The sequence below is a fragment of the Euleptes europaea genome, chromosome 19, assembly GCF_029931775.1.
Source record: "Euleptes europaea isolate rEulEur1 chromosome 19, rEulEur1.hap1, whole genome shotgun sequence".
NCBI classification, from domain to species: Eukaryota; Metazoa; Chordata; class Lepidosauria; order Squamata; family Sphaerodactylidae; genus Euleptes; species Euleptes europaea.
This window is the reverse complement of record NC_079330.1, coordinates 27166692-27184619: the sequence shown is the minus strand read 5'-3', so window position 1 is coordinate 27184619 and position 17928 is coordinate 27166692. Positions and strand designations below refer to the sequence as shown.

At 48.7% G+C, this 17928-nt stretch overlaps 1 protein-coding gene across 1 annotated transcript; it reads left to right on the top strand.

The window, feature by feature from the left end:
* The first annotated feature begins 269 nt into the window (after positions 1-269).
* ZSWIM7 (zinc finger SWIM-type containing 7) lies at positions 270-17485 on the top strand. The gene is made up of 5 exons (XM_056865014.1): positions 270-369; positions 5823-5844; positions 9166-9268; positions 14141-14245; positions 17366-17485. The coding sequence occupies exons 1-5, from the start codon at positions 294-296 to the stop codon at positions 17483-17485; spliced, it is 426 nt and encodes a 141-aa protein (XP_056720992.1). The 5' UTR covers positions 270-293.
* The last annotated feature ends 443 nt before the right edge of the window (positions 17486-17928 follow it).

The following is a 17928-nucleotide window of genomic DNA, read 5'->3' as shown; positions in this document are numbered from 1 at the left end:
TCTTTCTCTCTGTTTTCATCCTTCCGGCCTTTGAGGCCATCAACTGGAGACTTCACCACGAATGTGTGTTGGGTTTGAAATGTCCAAAGCCCACTCAGCAGTATGAAGATATCTGAGAACGCCGTTCCTCTCAGTTAAAAACAAACGAAACCTTAGCTTTATCAAGGTTAAATAAACGGAGCCCTTGCCTTGCCCTTTTCTGGGGAACTAGAACCTCTTGATTATCCTTTAATAACAATTCTGCGTGTGTTTGTTTCTTCTGCAGGGAAAGGGATCCGTGAGACAGCCTTACGATGGACGCCACTCTGCCAGCCGTGGCTGAAGAATTGTTGAGAGAGATACAGAAAGCTTTTCAAGAGACTTCACAGGGTATGTGAGGAGATCCAGAACCTCCTTCAAGGCAGTGTTGTAATCCCGGTATCAATATATTCCATTTTATCCCACCCTTTTTCCTGGGAACTCAGAGTGGCATACTGTAGTTCTCCCGTACTCATTTTATCCTCACATTTTCCCTGTGAGGTAGGTCAGGCTGCTTGAATGTGGTAGGCCCAAGGTCACCCCCATGAGCATCCAGTCCTCCACAGTCGAGACAGTCACCAGCATGCCACACTGGCTCTCTGGGATCCAAGCTGGCTTTGCATAATCTCGCGATGGATTTTTAAAAATCCTGGTTCATGGCAAGACCAGGGGGTACCTGGGCAGCTCCTGGGTCCCCGTACATTGGAGGTAGGGTCAGTTTAAATCGGCTGGTTTACTCAACACAGTTACACCAGCAACTTAACCCTAAAAACAACAGAATTAAGTACCCAGAAAATAATTAAGAACCCAACGGTCATGAAAAAATCAACATTCAAGGCCAAAGATTATACAATGTAAAGGTTATATCAGTACAAAATATGTATATATTTATTACAGGCTAAAATCAATAACATATATAATGCCCTGTAGTAGCCTACCAAACCAACATATTCATGTAAACATACAACACAAATGGACATACAATCACAGAATTAGACTTTGACCAAACACGTTTCGGCCAAATGGCCTTCAGTGGTCAAAACAATCACAGTTCCATGCTATAAATGTACACGACTTTCTAAAAATCTTTTGACTATAGGTACGTTATATTCTTGAATACTTTATAACTGCTCCAGACTTCGAGACATCTTTATGACTGTGATATTTTGACAACTTTATTTATGGCTGAAATATAACATCTCCTCATTTAAGAGGGAAACACACACTGGGTTAGCTGCCCATTTGTATGGAGGCATAAAACAGATGAGGAAGTTTTGCAGAACACAACGTCTGGAACTGTGAATGTGAACACCAGTGAGAAAGGAGTGTTCTCCACACCTGCAGAACTCTCTAATGGCAAAGGCTCTTCACAGAGACTTCCCCAAGGAATGCTGGGAATTCTAGTTTGGTGGGATTCTCACTTTGATGCCATTGGCTCCTCCTCGCAAAACTACAATTCCCAGGATCACTTGGAGGGGAGGAGGAGAGTGACTAGAAACCAATTTAAGCAGGTAAAGTAAGCGTGCCTCGAACTAGATGAGCATCCAAGTTTGTTTCTTGACCTTGCATGCTGAATCCAGAGGAAAGGCAGATGCCGCATACAATTATAGCCACCTTAGGTGGAGGGTTTGCCAGGAAACATCCCCTTACCAGCTAGCTAAGCTCCTTTCTGTTTTTTGAAATGTGTGTGTTTGGACCTTAGAAGAAGAAGAAGAGTTAGTTTTTAAATGCCAACTTTCTCTACCACTTAAGGGAGACTCAAACCGGCTTACAGTCACCTTCCCTTCCCCTCCCCACAAACACCCTGCGGTGGGACTGAGAGAGCTCTAACAGAGCTGTAACTTGCCCAAGGTCACCCAGGTGGCTTTGTGTGTAGGAGTAGGGAAACAAATCCAGTTCACCAGATTAGCCTCTGCCACTCATGTGGAGGAGTGGGGAATCAAACCCGGTTCAGCAGATTAGAGACTACCACTCATGTGGAGGAATCAAACCCAGTTCTCCGGATTAGAGTCCACCGCTCTTAACCACTACACCACACTGCGTCTCACATTCCCAGTTCAGGTCTTCTCCTGTGCTTTTGCTCCTTGGAGGCTCTCGCAAATGGTTTCTGTCTTCCATTAGGCTTTTGAAGCTGGCAGTGACGTGCAGCCAGCAGAGAGAAATTAAGGCAGAAGTCCAGCGGCACCTTAAAGACCCAACAACATGATTTCAATGTGAACTTTTCGTGAGTCGCAGCCCACATCTTCTCTTCTCATGAAATTCTCTTCATGTGTCTGAAAAAGTGAGCTGCTGCTCATGAAAGCTCACGCTGAAATCATGTTGTTGGGTCTTTAAGGTGTCGCTGAACTTCTGTTTTATTTTGCTGCCAACAGACTGTCACGACTGCAGTCAACCCAGAGAGAAAAGAAGGAAGCTCTGCTGCTGACCAGCAGAGGGTGCCATAGAGCTGGCTGGGAATTCTTAGCATGAGCGGCATTATAGGCCTCGGAGGACTTCTCGTCACCGACATGGAAAAACGCTTGTCCCCTGCTCCCTGGATTAGGGAGTTATTTAACTAAGCCAGACAAAATGAATCCCATCATACATATTTATGCCGCGTCTAATCCGCCCTAGTGTCAGCAGAACCGGAGAGTCATATTAATAAAATATGTTTTTGCTTATTCTGGACTGGTCCATTGGGATTGTGTCTTATTTCCGAGGCTGGCATTCTCTGGAGCCTTGATGCCTTCAGTGGCACTGCTGATGCGGAGGAATGTGTGAGCGGGAGTGAGGCAAAGAGGCTGAGAGACATCGCTGGGAGGTCACCAGTTCACATCTCACTGCAGCCACCTATGTACACATGAACACATGAAGCTGCCTTATACTGAGCCAGACTCTTGGTCCATCAAAGTCAGTATTGTCTACTCAGACCAGCAGCAGCTCTCTAGGGTCTCAGGTAGAGGTCTTTTCCATCACCTACTTGCCTGGTTCCATCACCTACTTGCCTGGAGATGCCGGGGATTGAACCTGGGACCTTCTGCATGCAAAGCAGTTGCTCTACCACTGAACCACAGCCCCTCCCCAATGTATTAGGTGACCTTATGCAAGCCTCTCTGCCTCAGGCCCTCCTCCCCCAGAACAGGAATAAAAATACTGGCTTACCTTTCAGGGCTGTAGTACGGGCTGCCTCTTCCCTCCTGTCAATGAAAACCCAGTGAACAAGGGCTTCTGGTGGCCTCAGCCTTCTGACAGGCCCACTAAAGTACTTTCATGTAGTGCAGGGGTGGGGAACCTTTTTTCCACCAAGGGCCATTTGGATATTTATAACATCATTCACGGGCCATACAAAATTATCAACTTAAAAATTAGCTGACAAAGCCCCAAGCAGGCAGCTGCCCAAGATGACACCCCCCCGCGCGCACACGGGCAAGCAGGCAGGCAACCAACCGGTGGTGCACTCGCACACCTGGTAGCACAGGATGGTCTGTTGCACCAGCTGGGTGTAGCCGTCGAACCGCATGCCGGAGTTGCTCCTGCTCCGCCGGATTCTACAGCCAGCTCGTGCTACCTTCGCCTGCAGGGATAAAATGAGGACACACTGGCTAAGAACTCCCCCCCCCCCGGCGCACGCATTCTGGTCCTGCCCCTTTAACCCCTCCATTGTCGCCACTTCCGCCCCCAGCCCTCTTGTAGTATAGAGGGAATACGTTTCTCCATGGCCCAGGTGGGAAAGGGATAACACAGTTTCTTGGGCGGTCCTAGCAGCTCCATAGCTAATGACTCTTCTGCAAGGGGGGAAAAGGTTCCTTTTCTTGGCAAAACAAACTCACATCTGCCTTGAATAGAGGCTATTCCTGTCCATGGGAGGGGGCATATCACCAGTTTTAGATCCTTCTGAGCTAGAGATCTGCCAGAACCCACAAAGGGCTAGAGAAATGATTTTGTGGGCCTTAAATGGCCCCTGGGCCTGACGTTCCCCACCCCTGATCTAGTGGCTCCAACCTCCTGGAACGGCTTACCAGTGGAAGTTCTCTTGCAGATTTTTTGCAAAGGGTAAAAAGTCTTTGCATTCCTTTTGTACTCTGTGTGCATGTGTCTGTTTACCGTTTGGATGTTAGCTCTGCCAATTCTTGCCATTGTCAGTTGTTTCAACATCAGAAAACTGCCTCAATTTTAGAGCGAGGCAATATTTAAATGCTCAAAGTAATGAATAAAATGCCTGCCTGGGAAGTACACATGAAGCATTTAGAGCACTCAGTGATTTCCTCACAGGTTATCTGCCCTGGACTTAATTCTGTCGAAAGCCTGGATGGATACTGTATGGGTGGGGGAAATCAGATTTTCCTGCTCACATGGCAGCCATTTTCCGTGACCCTGCGCATGGCAGCCGTTTCCTTCCCCTGTCACCAGGGCCTTTTTTTTTTTTAAGTCAGCACTAGAATATTGTTATGTCAGTGTGATGTTGTGACAATAGGTGCAACAGGTTCTGTGAATTCCTAGGATTCATTTTAAGAAAAAGTAAGTCTTTAGCCCTTTCCCTTGCAGAGATATATTGTTACAAGGGTATATCAATATGATGATTTTCTAGTGCCAATTGTTTTGCTCGCAAAAGCTCCCGTAGCCCAGATCAGTTCAGAATCCTTCTTAAGTCTATGCAGTGGCGCTTCCTCCCAGGAAAGGCATCTTTGCATGGCCCTGCAAATGTACTAAAAAAGTTCCACTTTATAGCTTTCCAGAGATATCACAAGAGTGTGTGGAGATGAAACAAACAGTTAATAAAATGTGAGGCTCGCTGTTGTATTCCTTATTACCACAAAAGTGTCAGAAGTGCAAGAACAGCCCCCCAGATTAACACTTTCCTGTGATATGCCTCACCCATTAATTAGAGGTGTGGATCAGTTATGTCTGGGGTGTGGATCAGTTATGTACCCATTCTGAAGTTTGTGGACCACCACAAAGGCCAGCTTTCCTCCCAGAGGAGAAAAGACCAGTTTCTAGAGAGCCAGCATGGTGTAGTAGTGGTTAAGAATGGTGGTTTGGAGCGGTGGACTCTGATCTGGAGAACCAGGTTTGATTCCCCACTCCTCCACATGAGCGACGAAGGCTAATCTGGTGAACTGGATTTGTTTCCCCACTCCTACACATGAAGCCAGCTGTGTGACCTTGGGCTAGTCACACTCTCTCAGCACCACCTACCTCCCAGGGTGTCTGTTGTGGGGAGGGGAAGGGAAGGTGATTGTAAGCTGGTTTGAGTCTCCCTTAAGTGGTAGAGAAAGTTGGCATATAAAAACCAACTCTTCTTCTCTCAGTAGAAGCGCACTGGGTGGGTACAGACCTTGAAGAGCATTGTAGGTAAGCCGGAAAACATCATGCCAGCTGTCTCCCTCCGGGTGGGCAGGCTTGGAAATTGCCCCTGGGTGGGCAAGGGCTGGCTGGCTTTGTGGACAGGGTCGTTTTTCTTCCTCCTATGGGGTTCCACTTGGTGTGGTGGCCAGCCAGGTTCTGTTCTCCCTGCGAAGTCCTTCTCTAGAGCAACTCTTTGCTTTTCTCCACAGGAATGAATGGCAGCCGTTCACTCATCTGGGAGGAAGGAGAGGGCCCCCTCAAAGGCACCACTGGGGTGGGGGATTATTGCTGCCCCCATTAAGCACTGCATCTGCTCCAGTTTTGCAGAGCCCTCCCACTTCTTCTGCACTGTCCCTCTTGGGGGTCCTGTTGTTTTTGGCCAAAGTGGAGTGTGAACAGTTCTAAGCCACCGGCTTTGATGCATGTAGACCTTAAACCTATGCCCAAAATGTAACGTCGTTTTCCTTTCTCTTTCACAGTCCCTGATGACCTCCTCTCGGCGTGAGTACCTGCTTTGTCACTCTTACTGAACTTTTGTAGAGACTGCATTCTGAGCATTTTGTTTGCGTTTCTCTCAGCCGTACTTGTAACATATTGAATTTGTGATAGCAGATGCATTTCTGCCCAATTAAACTGGAGGGTGCACCTCATTCTTCTGTTCCTAAAAAGGTGTACCACTGGAATTTGTATGTGTAGAAATGCCTGCCCAGAGGAGCCCCACCGTGTTTCTCCATGAATCAGTTCTGAGTGTGCTTCCTGATTGGCCCTGAAGGGTTGCCTTGAGTTGGTTGTGATACAAGGCACCTTCTCCTCCTCCTCCTTCCTCTCCTCCTCCTCCTTCCCCTCCTCCTTCTCCTCCTCCTCTTTCTCCTCCTCCTCCTTCTCCTCCTTCTTCTTATTCTTCTCCTTCGCCTCCTCCTTTGCCTTCTCCCCCTCCTCCTCCTTTTTCTTCTCCTTCTTTGCCTTCTCCTCCTTCTCCTTTGCCTTCTCCTATGCCGCCTTCTTCACCTTCTTGGCTGCTAGGCTCTCAGCCAGACCATGAGTTCCATTTTCCAGGCTGTGTGGCCACCACTTGTTCGGTCATCTGTCAGTTCTTTTGGTCCTCCACACCTTGAAATTCTGTTCTTTTTGGCAGCGGTGGCTGCAAGAGAGGTGCATGACTCCACAGAGCCTGGGGGCTGTCACTTGTGGGTGGGGGGGAAGACACTTGCCTCTAGTGGCACTGCACCCCTTTGCTCCCACAGCCCACTGAAGCAAAGGCTTGCACCTAGCAGCGGGGCTGCTCTGCATAGCTCTGTTGGTAAACAGTATCCTTGATGTTTTGTTGCATGGATGCAGAGTTGGAGAAGCGCAAGGCCCTTTACGCAATGCCACACCTTCTTTTTTAATGGTCCAGCTGGGCTGCATCAGCAGATTTCCTTTAAAAAAAACAACCCGCTAACAAGCCTATTAATAGTCCTTGTGGTTTTTATCGAAGCATCTCCTGCAAATAGATGAGTGGATTTTTCGTAGGGTCTCAGGAGATACTGAGTCCAGGAGAGGTCAGGCTAAGGCTGGCTAGAGGTCAAAGCCAAGTAATAAGTTGGAGGGGATTTATACAGGGCTCGGTTTCTTCATGAGAATACAGAAATGAATGTGTGTGCCCCCTGCGTGCTTTTTCTCTCCGGTTCGTCATTACCTTTGGATAACAAGGAGGCAGTTGACACAGAGAATGGGCTCCAGCACGTTCTTGGCTCGCAGTTCCTTCCGATTCCTTTCCCACGTCTCCCCCTCTGGATTTTCCTCCCGGCAGCTGTTTCCTTTTGACTTGGCATCGGACTTCCTGTGGTGGTACAGAGACAAAAAAGCCCTTTAAAAGTGAAATGAAAGAGGGTAGAATCCCATCCTAAATTTGGAAAGCAACATGACTGTGGGGCCTTCTGACCTCCTCGAGAACTTCTCAGTCCGAGACTGGATCTGATAGCTTCGGCTGGGGAGGGCGGGCTAGAAATTGAATTGATAAATAAAAATCAAACAGCAAAGGAGCTTGTTCCAGGTGGCTGTCTTTGGGGAGCTACATAAATGTTTACTTTTCTTCCTTTCCTATTCCCAGCCATTAGGGATAAGCGCATCTGCCAGGCTGATCGTTGCGATGACGTAAAGATTAGGGTCAGCTGCACGGTATAAGAATGGAAATCCCTGGAGTTCTGTGTCCTGGGTTCTTGGGTAGAATTAGAGCTCCTCTTCCCAGAATAGAAATGCATCCTTCTGGTGCTGTTTTTAAAGCAGCCCTTTCCCCTTTTTGGGTCTAGCGTTTGTCATTGCAGACAAACATGGCTTATTGTTCATTGCTCACCGAGAGGGTCTCTTGCTCACAAAATCCTTATTGAACCAGTTGGATATAGCAGCATAAAATAGCTGCTAAGTTTCCGATTCTTTCAGGTTATCCTCTGCTAATCAGCTCCCTCTGATGTAGGACACAGAGGCAGTAACTGTTCTGTGAAATCACTAAGCTCTTCTTCCATTTCCCACACAAGTTCTTAGCTCAGAAAACCTGTTTCTAGTCTACCAACTTGTGCATACCTAGCATGGTAGAAAGAAAAGAGAAAAAATGAACTTTCCCAATGTGTCCCTGCTTGGCTATCTGGAAGATATCTTAGTGTGACTCAGACACAGCCCTGGCTCTGATTCTTTCACATCCAAACAGCTGCTATTTCGTTGTGGCCAAATTAGGGCAGCCCTTCCTTTTCTGTTTGGTTCAATTGTGTCTATGGTTGCCAACCTCCAGGTGGGGCCTGAGGTTTTCCTGGAATTATGACTGATCTCCAGACTACAGGTGTCAATTCCTCGGGGCGGGGGGGAAACAACAGCCACAGAAGGTAGACTCTGAGGCATCGCATCCCTGCTGAGTTCCCTCCCCAAACTCAGCCCCCAAATCTCCAGGAATTTCCCTACCTGGAGTTGGGAAACTTAATTGTATCCCATACTCAACTTGTATAATAATCTACCCACTAGTCTAACATCCATAAAATTACGCATTTTAATTGAGACACTAAGCAGGGAAAAAGCTAAACGCTGCGTTGGGGATTATTAAGAAAGGGATTGGAAATAAAACGACCAGTATTGTAATGCCCCTGTAGAGATCTGTGGTGCGGCCTCATTTGGAATACTGTATCTCACCATATCTCAAAAAGGACATCACAGAGCTGGAAAAATTACAGAAGAGGGCAACCAAGATGATTAGGGGGTTTGAGCACCTTCCCTATGAGTGAAGGCTGAAGAGTACGGGACTTTTCAGTTTAGAAAAAAGAGACAACTAAGAGGGGGTACATGATAGAGGTTTATAAAATTATACACAGGGTGGAGAGAATTGAGAGAACTTTTTCCCCCTCTACCAAAATACTAGAACTTGAGGGCATCCGACAAAGCTGATGGGCAGTAGATTCAGCACGGGCAAAAAAGAAATAATTCTTTACACAGCAAGTGATTAAAACGTGGAATTCACTGCCAGAGGATGTCGTGCCTGCCAGAGGCAACTTTAAAATTAGAATAGACAGATTAATGGGGGATTGGCCTATCTGTGGCTGCCAGCCACGGTGACTAAAGAGAACCTCCACATTCAGAGGTAATAAAATCCTGAATCCCAGTGCCAGGAGGCAACATCAGGGGAAGGCCTCGGCCTCTGTGCCCTGTGGTTGGACCTCCAGAGGATCTGGTCAGCCATGTGTGGGACAGGATGCTGAACTGGATGGACCACTGCTCCGATCCAGCAGGGCTCTTATGTTCTTACATGTTAAAATCTAGCATTTTGCAGACCTAACCCAATGGCTTCCTTCTTCCTAGGCTTAAATTCGTTTTTGGGGCTTCTGCAGTCCCTGCTTTGGACTTGGTCGATCACCAGTCGGTCACACGGATCCTGTCTCCTAGCGGAAGGACTGTGTATCAGGTACAATCCTGTGCTATTTGCAGGGCTGCCGTGAGCCACCCGAGGCCCCCAAGAAGTTTCTTTCTGCCTCCTGTGTTACTGCATTCATGCCTTGCTGCTTAATTTTATAGTTGTTTTTAAAACTGCTGTGCTGTGAGCTAGCTTGAACGTTTTTCTTAAAAGAGGGGTGCACATTTTTAAGATGTAAATAAAATATGATCTTTTAGTTATATTTTCAGATAGGCATTTTCTGCTATGGTTGAGCTCTCGACTCCGAACGGGACTTGGACATTTGAGATTCTCTTGGGTTGGTCTCGATTGCCTTGCGTTTCTTATAGTTCAGTGTTTTCCTTTGCCTGTTAGGCATATGTAAATAAGCAGCAGTGGAATTGGCTCAGCACGTTCTGTCTCAAACAGAGGTGGTCTTGCACCTTCTAAGTGGGCGAGCAGCAGCAGCAAGACAGGCCGTGTCCCGTGCAAACTTTTTGTGACCCTCCCCTGATCTCGGGCTGGAAGAGATGGCCGTGCCCCCTCGCCACAGAGCGTCACTCATCCCAGATGGATTAAAATGTCTCCATGTCGACTGAGACACGATCTCAGAGTGATGTTGTAATGAGAACAGCGATAAGCAGGGAGGGAGGGGGAGTGATCTGTGAAATCTCCCAATGAATAGATGAAAAGTCTGCCCGAAAGCAGACTGTGTTCAGGAACAGTGGACGTGTCCAGCGAGTTAAAACGACGCAACAGATAAGCTTGCGTTGGGGTGGTTGTGAAAAGAGGAGGCGGGAGGGGCTTCTGTGTGTCTTCTGAGGGCCGAGGACAGGCTCATTCTCAAGCCCCTGATGTTGGTGGCATTTGAGTGTAGCCAGCGTGGTGTAGTGGTTAAGAGCAGTGGTTTGGAGCGGCGGACACTAATCTGGATAACAGGGTTTGATTCCCCACTCCTACACATGAAGCCAGCTGAGTGATCTTGGGCCAGTCACAGTTCTCTCAGAACTCTCTCAGCCAACTGGGCGACCTTGGGCTAATCACAGCTCTCTTAACAGTTCTCTCGGCCCCACCTACTTCACAGGGTGTCTGTTGTGGGGAGGGGAAGGAAAGGTGATTGTAAGCCAGCTTGATTCTTCCTAAAGTGGTAGAGAAAGTCAGCCTGTGAAAACCAACTCTTCTTCTTCTGAGTTGAGGGTGAGCCAGTCCACCCGCAGATCTATTGTCTGAGCGCCATCAGCGGCCCTGTTCAGCTACCGATCCTGGTGGTTTCTTAGGACTCTCCACACATGCTCACCCATGTGCCAGCATTGTAAGAGAATATGGCAGCAGAGAAAGGTGTGGAAGCCATGAGGGTGGAGGGAGAAGCTTGGAAAGGCCAGTTGGAGAGACCTGGCAGCCCTAGTCTTGTCTGTCCAGGAACAAGGAACTCCATCCCTACCCTTAGCAAGGACTTGGTGCCTGGTGTAATATAAAACCTCAGGACTGCCTTGCTGAATCAGGTCAAAGGTCTGTAAAATTCAGCATCTGGTTTTCAGCAGTGGCCAGCCAGATGCATCTGCAGACCTTCCCTTCGTGCCTGTCCGCCAGGAGCTGGACTTCAGAGGCTTGTGGTCTTTGCCCATGGTGCTTCCATTTATTAATCTGGACAAATTGCCCTCAATAGACTCATCTTCCACAAATTCCGCCACTAATTTTTCTAAGCTTGGCAACAATCTCCTATGGCAAGTGAGCTCCATAAACTAAGTATGTCTCTCTGAGAGCCAGGGTGGTGTAATAGTGAAGAGCAGTGGTTAGGAGCGGTGGACTCTAACCTGGAGAACCGGGTTTGATTCCCCACTCCTCCACACGAAGCCAGCTGGGTGACCTTGGGCTAGTCACACTCTCTCCACCCCACCTACCTCACAGGGTGTCTGTTGTGGGGAGGGGAAGGGAAGGTGATTGTAAGCCGGTTTGATTCTTCCTTAAGTGGTAGAGAAAGTCAGCATCTAAAAAACAACTCCTTTTCTCCTCCTCCTCTCCTTTGTGGAGTCCTGGTCCTAGGTATTATGAGGGACAAAGAGGAATGACCACGTCTTTGCTGTCTCTTTCCTGCTACTTGGGGCCACACTTTTAATTTGATTGGTTGTTGTAGCCCACCTGATCCTAGCAACTTTGGTGGTGGGGGATTTTTGTGATGGACGATGGAGCAGCTGGAAGAGAAAGCAGAGTTGGGCAATCGAACTATACTGGCCCACATGGTCACAATTGAACTGGTGATGAAAGAGACTTGCATCCCATTCAGAATGGATCGCCTGGCGTATTGGTGCACGAACGTCCATGCGGGTGCCTCTCCTCCCTGGCGACCAGGTGGGCTGGCTCATTGGCCTCTGTGTTTCTCCCGGCCAGGATGGTGGGCCTTCAGTGGGTATTGGGGAGAAGTGGATGGCCAGAGGGCAAAACTGGCCAGCAGAGAACGCTCCTGGAGGTTCCGCGCAAGAGGCTTTGGTGCTCTGGCTGACCCGTCTCCTGCTGCGCTCCCTCCCGCATCCCCCTCTCTGTCTCTGCTTTGTTTGTTTACTTCAGTTCCACTCACATCCTGTGTTTTTATGTCTTTTTTTAAAAATGGCTTTCATTTTAATTACTTATTGTCTTATGGCAGACTGCCCCAGAGGACAGGAGTATTAAACCTGCCAGTCTGAAATATTGTCTGTGGCTTCTGGTTTCAGGCAGACAGTTGTGTGCGTTGCCCCCTTGCCAGTTTCCTCCCCCCCCCCGCCCCCGTTGGGTGGTGTAGGTGCCCGGTGCCCTGCGGTTCTGCCCCCATGCAGCGTCTAATCAAATGTCTTTCAAGATTTACTTTGGTGATACAAGAATCGGAGTACATGTGACTGTTCATGGTATCTTGAGTGTAAGATCCCTCCACCCACTCAAAGTGTAGGTCTCTGGCATCTCTGGGACCCCAAGAGAATCCAACATCTCTTTTTTTTTCATGGTGTAGTGGTTAAGAGCAGTGCTTTGCAGCGGTGGACTCTGATCTGGAGAACCAGGTTTGGTTCCCCACTCCTCCACATGAAGAAGAAGAAGAGTGGCTTACAATCACCTTCCCTTCCCCTCCCCACAACAGACACCCTGTGAGGTAGGTGGGGCTGAGAGAGAGTGACTTGCTCAAGGTCACCCAGCTGGCTTCATGTATAGGAGCAGGGAAACAAATCCAGTTCACCAGATTAGCGTCTGCCGCTCATGTGGAGGAGTGGGGAATCAAACCCGGTTCTCCAGATCAGACTCCACTGCTCCAAACCACCGCTCTTAACCACTACACCACGCTGGCTCCAGATGAGCGGTGGAGACTTTGATTCCGGTTTGTCTCTCTTGCCTGAAACACAGTTTTTAAATTTCTTCCCCGGGGCTTCAGAAGTTGGTAGCATCCCACACAAAATATTGGGTTTAATTCCAGAACTGGTTTCCCTCAGGAAAAAAGATTATGTAGATGGGTTCTGCTCTCATTCATGGTGTAACACAGGGGTCCCCAACGTATTTTTAGAAGGTGGACAGAGCCTGGTGGGGCTTTTGACCATTGGAGATTTGATTGGCTGTGGAGATTTTTTAAAAGGCTGCTTTGGCAGCAGCTGCCACCACAAAGGTTTTCACACTGTGCCTGAAGGTAAGCACCAGCAGCCGTTACATGGCTGGCTGCAGCAGCCACTTTGTGGCTGCGCCCACCACACTGTGTCAGAACTCCAAAGGAGCTCACAGGCTCAAAACATTTGGGAACCCCTGGTCTAACACCTCATTGCTATTTAGCTGTTGACTTTGGAGGTTTCCTGTCTTTTCCAAGAACATGTAGCCGAGCTTCATTGCATGAGAAAGCTGGAGCATTTTACTTTAGAAGCACCTTGGCTGAGATCCAAAGACTCACACAACTTAATCCCCACAGGCCCAAGAGCTTTCTCAGGCTGTGTTTATGGGGAGTTTCAAAAACAGTTTGTGATGCGGCGTTGAAGGGCGAGATCTGTTGTTGAAAGAAAAGTGCTCGAATGTGTTTACAATAGATTTGATGCCAGCCCAGAGGCAGCGTACCTTCCCCTGCTTGTGGCACACCCTGGGCATCACCTGAAGCCCAGGAGCAGGACAGGGCCAGCCGAGCAAGCCCCAAGGTAAGATGCCAGCCACCTACCAGTCCTCTGCAAATCAACCCATGCCCACCAGGTGCTGCAACCAGGGAAGCGGCACCGCCTAAGGGCTGGCATCCCAAGGGTGATGGGCGAGGCAAACATTCCTTACAGTCAGAGCAAGAGGTGCCTACAGAAAAAGATCAAATGCTACAATCGGTGATAAATACACCTATTTGTGTTAATGCTTCATCATTTAATTTTGCTAGCCATGGGAGTGGGGAAAGACCAAAGAAGAAGAAGAGTTGGTTTTTATATGCCGACTTTCTCTACCACCAAGGAAGAAGCAGACTGGCTTACAATCACCTTCCCTTCCCCTCCCCATGACAGGCATCCTTTGAGGGGGCTGAGAGAGCACTAAGAGAACTGTGACTAGCCCAAAGTCACCCAGCTGGCTTCATGTGGAGGAGTGGGGAAACCAACCCAGTTCACCAGATTAGCCTCTGCCGCTCCTGTGGAGAGTGGGGAATCAAACCCGGGTCTCCAGATCAGACTCCACCGTTCCAAACCACCGCTCTTAACCACTACACCACGCTGGCTCTCTCGCATGGACTCGTGTGGAAATCCTCTGCAGTCCCTTCTCTGCTTTCTGAGGTTTCCCCAGGCAGGACTAGTGACTGGACGTGCTTCAGGGGCAACAAAAGCCAAGCCTGTGTGCCTCGCCACATGGGGGGGTGGAGAGGGAGAAGCGTCCTGCTTCCCGCCCCCACTCTGCCGGGTTTTCACCTCTGCTCTCCTTCCCGTTTTGGCACAGGTGCTTGGCAGCTCCGGCAAGCTCTACACTTGCTACGCCTCCTGCCACTTCTGCTCTTGTCCGGCCTTTGCGTTCTCCGTCCTGCGCAAGAACGACAGTCTTCTGGTGAGTCATTCAGGTGGGAAGTGGGTGTGGGGGAGATTTTTTTTTAGCAAAGTGGGTTGTGCGCTCTCTCACTCTTTCTCTCTCACATGGTGCTTTTGTCTCGCCTGACTGTTGCAAGACAGGAAACCATGCTGTCGAAAAGACCCTGTGAGTAGGCAGAGAGAGAAGGCTGTTGTGCGCATGTGTACATGAAGCTGCCTTACACTGAATCAGTCCCCTGGTCCATCAAAGTCAGTATTGTCTACTCAGACTGGCGGTGGCTCTCCAGGGTCTCAGGCTGAGGTCTTTCACATCACCTACTTGCCTCGTCCCTTTAACTGGAGATGCCGGGGATTGAACCTGGGACCTTCTGCATGCCAAGCAGATGCTCTACCACTGAGCCACAGCCCCTTCTGTGTATGCATTACAGGGCTGGAAGCAGTTCCTTGCTGGATCAGGCCTGCTGAACTCACTACAAAAACAACAAAGGGGGAAAACTGAACCTTAAACACCAGAATTAAGTACCCAAAAGGTCAAGAAAATATAAATAAAAGTAAAAATCCAAGACCCAAGGTTATATGATCTAATAATTATGTAAGTACAAAATACGTGTATATTTATTTCAGGATAAAATCTTAATACCACACATAACACTTATAGGGCATTGCAATTGTGTACCAAATTGACATACTCATATCTCATAGTCAAAAAGTATTCTTAAAGTCTGGATTACTACTCCAGACTTTATGAATACTTTTTGAGATAATGATAATTGTATTTATGGCTGCAATATTATATCCCCTCATTTAAGAGGGATACATACCTAAGGATTCGTTTTCCTTGTGGATGGAAGTCTAAAACAGAGGAAAGAAGTCTTACAGTTTGTATTTTAAATGTTACTTTGCAATAACAACCCACACATAGTCATAAAAGATTTTTTATATATTTCTATATATCTTTGAGTCTGAACTGTTGATCGCTTAGACCACCAAAGAAGGCTGTATGGCCGAAACATGTACAGAGTATAGTTGTTTTGTTTTATGTCTTACTGTGTTATATGAGTATGTCAATTTGGTAGGCTATTGCAATGCTCTATATGTGTTATATGTGGTATGAGATTTTATCCTGAAATAAATGAATGCATATTTTGTACTTACATAATTTTTAGAGTGTATAACCTTGGGCCTTTGATTTTTACTTTTATTTATATTTTCTTGACTGGTTGAGCTCACTTCCCTGCTTTTATCCATGGGCTGCCCATGGCCTCTGGAAGTTCCCACCCAAGGCAGGAGGGTGATGAGATTTTCCCTATCAGTTGACCTCGGCATCTGTGATGCATGAGAGTATTTTATTTGCCACGAGGCACTGCCTCTGTGTCATCAGGGGCTAAATAGAGCCTCCATGGACAGAGTCTCTGTAAGGGTTGCCTTGGTGCCAACAGCTGCCAACCAGGTGCCTGTGGAAGCCCACAACTGTGGCATAAAATCAGCGGCATTCCCCTGATGTGTATCTCCATCATCGGACAGTCCGAGATATACTGCTTCTGCACTTGGAAGTTCTGTTAAAGTAACATGTCTTTGACAGCAGCTATCCGAGAATGCAGCTGTCTGAGAATGTCTCCTTGTGCTTAAGAAGAAGAGTTGGTTTTTATATGTTGGCTTTCTCTACCACTTAAGGAAGAGTCAGACCAGCTTACAATCACCTTCCCCTCCCAACAGACACCTGTGAAATAGGTGGGGCTGAGAGAGCTGTGACTAGCCCAAGGTCACCCAGCTGGCTTCGTGTGTAGGAGTGGGGAAACAAATCCAGTTCACCAGATTAGCCTCCGTTGCTTATGTGGAGGAGTGGGGAATCAAAACCGGTTCTCCAGATCAGAGTCCACTGCTCCAAACCACCGCTCTTAACCACTACACCACGCTTAATTGCTTTCAGGCTTTGCAGAAAGCAGAGTTTAGTGCTCCCCACCCCGGAGCAAAATGTCAAAGTGCTTTTCACAGTTCCTTATTGGCAGGGGCAGGCGCTCGTCTGTGTGTGCGGCTCTGCAAAGCTCAAGCATTTCCTGCCTTTCTCGTAGTGTAGTCTGCTGACAACCATAGTTTTGTTCGTCTCGTGCCACGGGAGATGCAGCTGAGGTCCAGCGATCTTTAGGGTTCCTCACATCCCTGAATGGTGAGAAGCTCCAGGGCCACCCCTGCACGGGCTGGAGGAGAGAGCGCTGTGCTGGTGGAAGTTCAGAGGGAGCAGATCCGCTACCGCCGGTCAGATCCCCAGGGAGAGATCCTGCGCACATGCGCACACGCACAGTGCTTCAACAAACCCACAGGTCTCTGCCTGCTCCCAACACAAAACGCATCTCTGCCCCTTCTGCTCAGCCAAGTGGGGTCATCTCTTTCCCAGGCTTTGGTGGGGGCCCACTTCCTATCCTTAAGCCCCCCACTGAGGAAGCATTCAGAGTTGTTAAAGACGGATAACATTCCTTCGGCTATGGCACAGGCCCCCTTCTTTCCAGCCGCCTTAGACCAGGGAGAGCCGGCAGTCAAGCAACAGCAAGCTTAGCTGGACAAACACAGGCTGCCAGTTTCTGCGTGTAACAGCCACCCTCATTGCTAAGAGCCAGCGTGGTGTAGTAGTTAAGAGCGGCCTCTAATCTGGAGAACTGGGTTTGATTCCCTGCTCTTCCACATGAGTGGCAGACTCCAATCTGGAGAACTGGGTTTAATTCCTCACTCCTCGGCAGCCTCTAATCTGGTGAACCAGGTTTGATTCCCTGCTCCTCCACAAGTGGCGGACTCTAATCTGGAGGGCCGGGTTGGTTTCCCCACTCCTCTATATGAAGCCTGCTGGGTGACCTTGGGCCGGTCACAGCTCTCTCAGAAGTCTCTCAGCCCCACCTACCTCACAAGGTGTCTGTTGTGGGGAGAGGAAGGCAGGGCGATTGTAAGCCGCTTTGAGACTCCTTAAAGGTGGAGAAAAGCGGGGTATAAAAACCAACTCTTCTTCTTCCAAGCAAACTAAAGGGGCAACGCAGGGGACAGGTGGCAAAACATTTGGAGGGGTGGGATGTAGGCGAGTGCGACTGCCTCCCTGCGAGGCAAGCCAACGCCCCCCCCCTGCTAACGTGGCTCCTCTCCTCTCTCGCAGTGCAAACACCTTCTCGCCATCTACCTGAGCCAGGCCCTGGGCACGTGCCAGGAGCTCACCGTTTCTGACAAGCAGTTGACCAGCCTCTTACTGATGGAGGGAAGCCTCAGCCTGAGTTAGCGAGAGACAAGAGCAAGACTTCACTGCCAGGGATCTGGTTACAGGAGAGCGTCAGCCAAACTGGGGGAAATTGGGGTCTGTGGACTACTTTTCCTTCTGCTTTCTTGTTGTCTACTTCAACGGCCTCCGCAGGGCACCGGCGCATCTGTCTTAAGTGCACTGTTTTAAGACTTCTATGGGGGGGGACACCCAACAACACTGGATTAAACTGCGCACACATCCGTTGCACTCTGGATTGAGATGGTATTCTTGGAGAGTTCCCACACCTCCAGCTGCCGCATTTTTCCAAATTCAGCGCGAAGGTGACATAGAAAGCGCCAAAGGAGGAGGTGGGTACAGACTTTGGCGTCTCTTTCCGAGGCTTTGATGGGGAGGAGAGGAATTGTGGAACTCCCTGCCCCAGGATAATGGTGATGACTGCCAACTTGGAAGGCTTTAAGAGG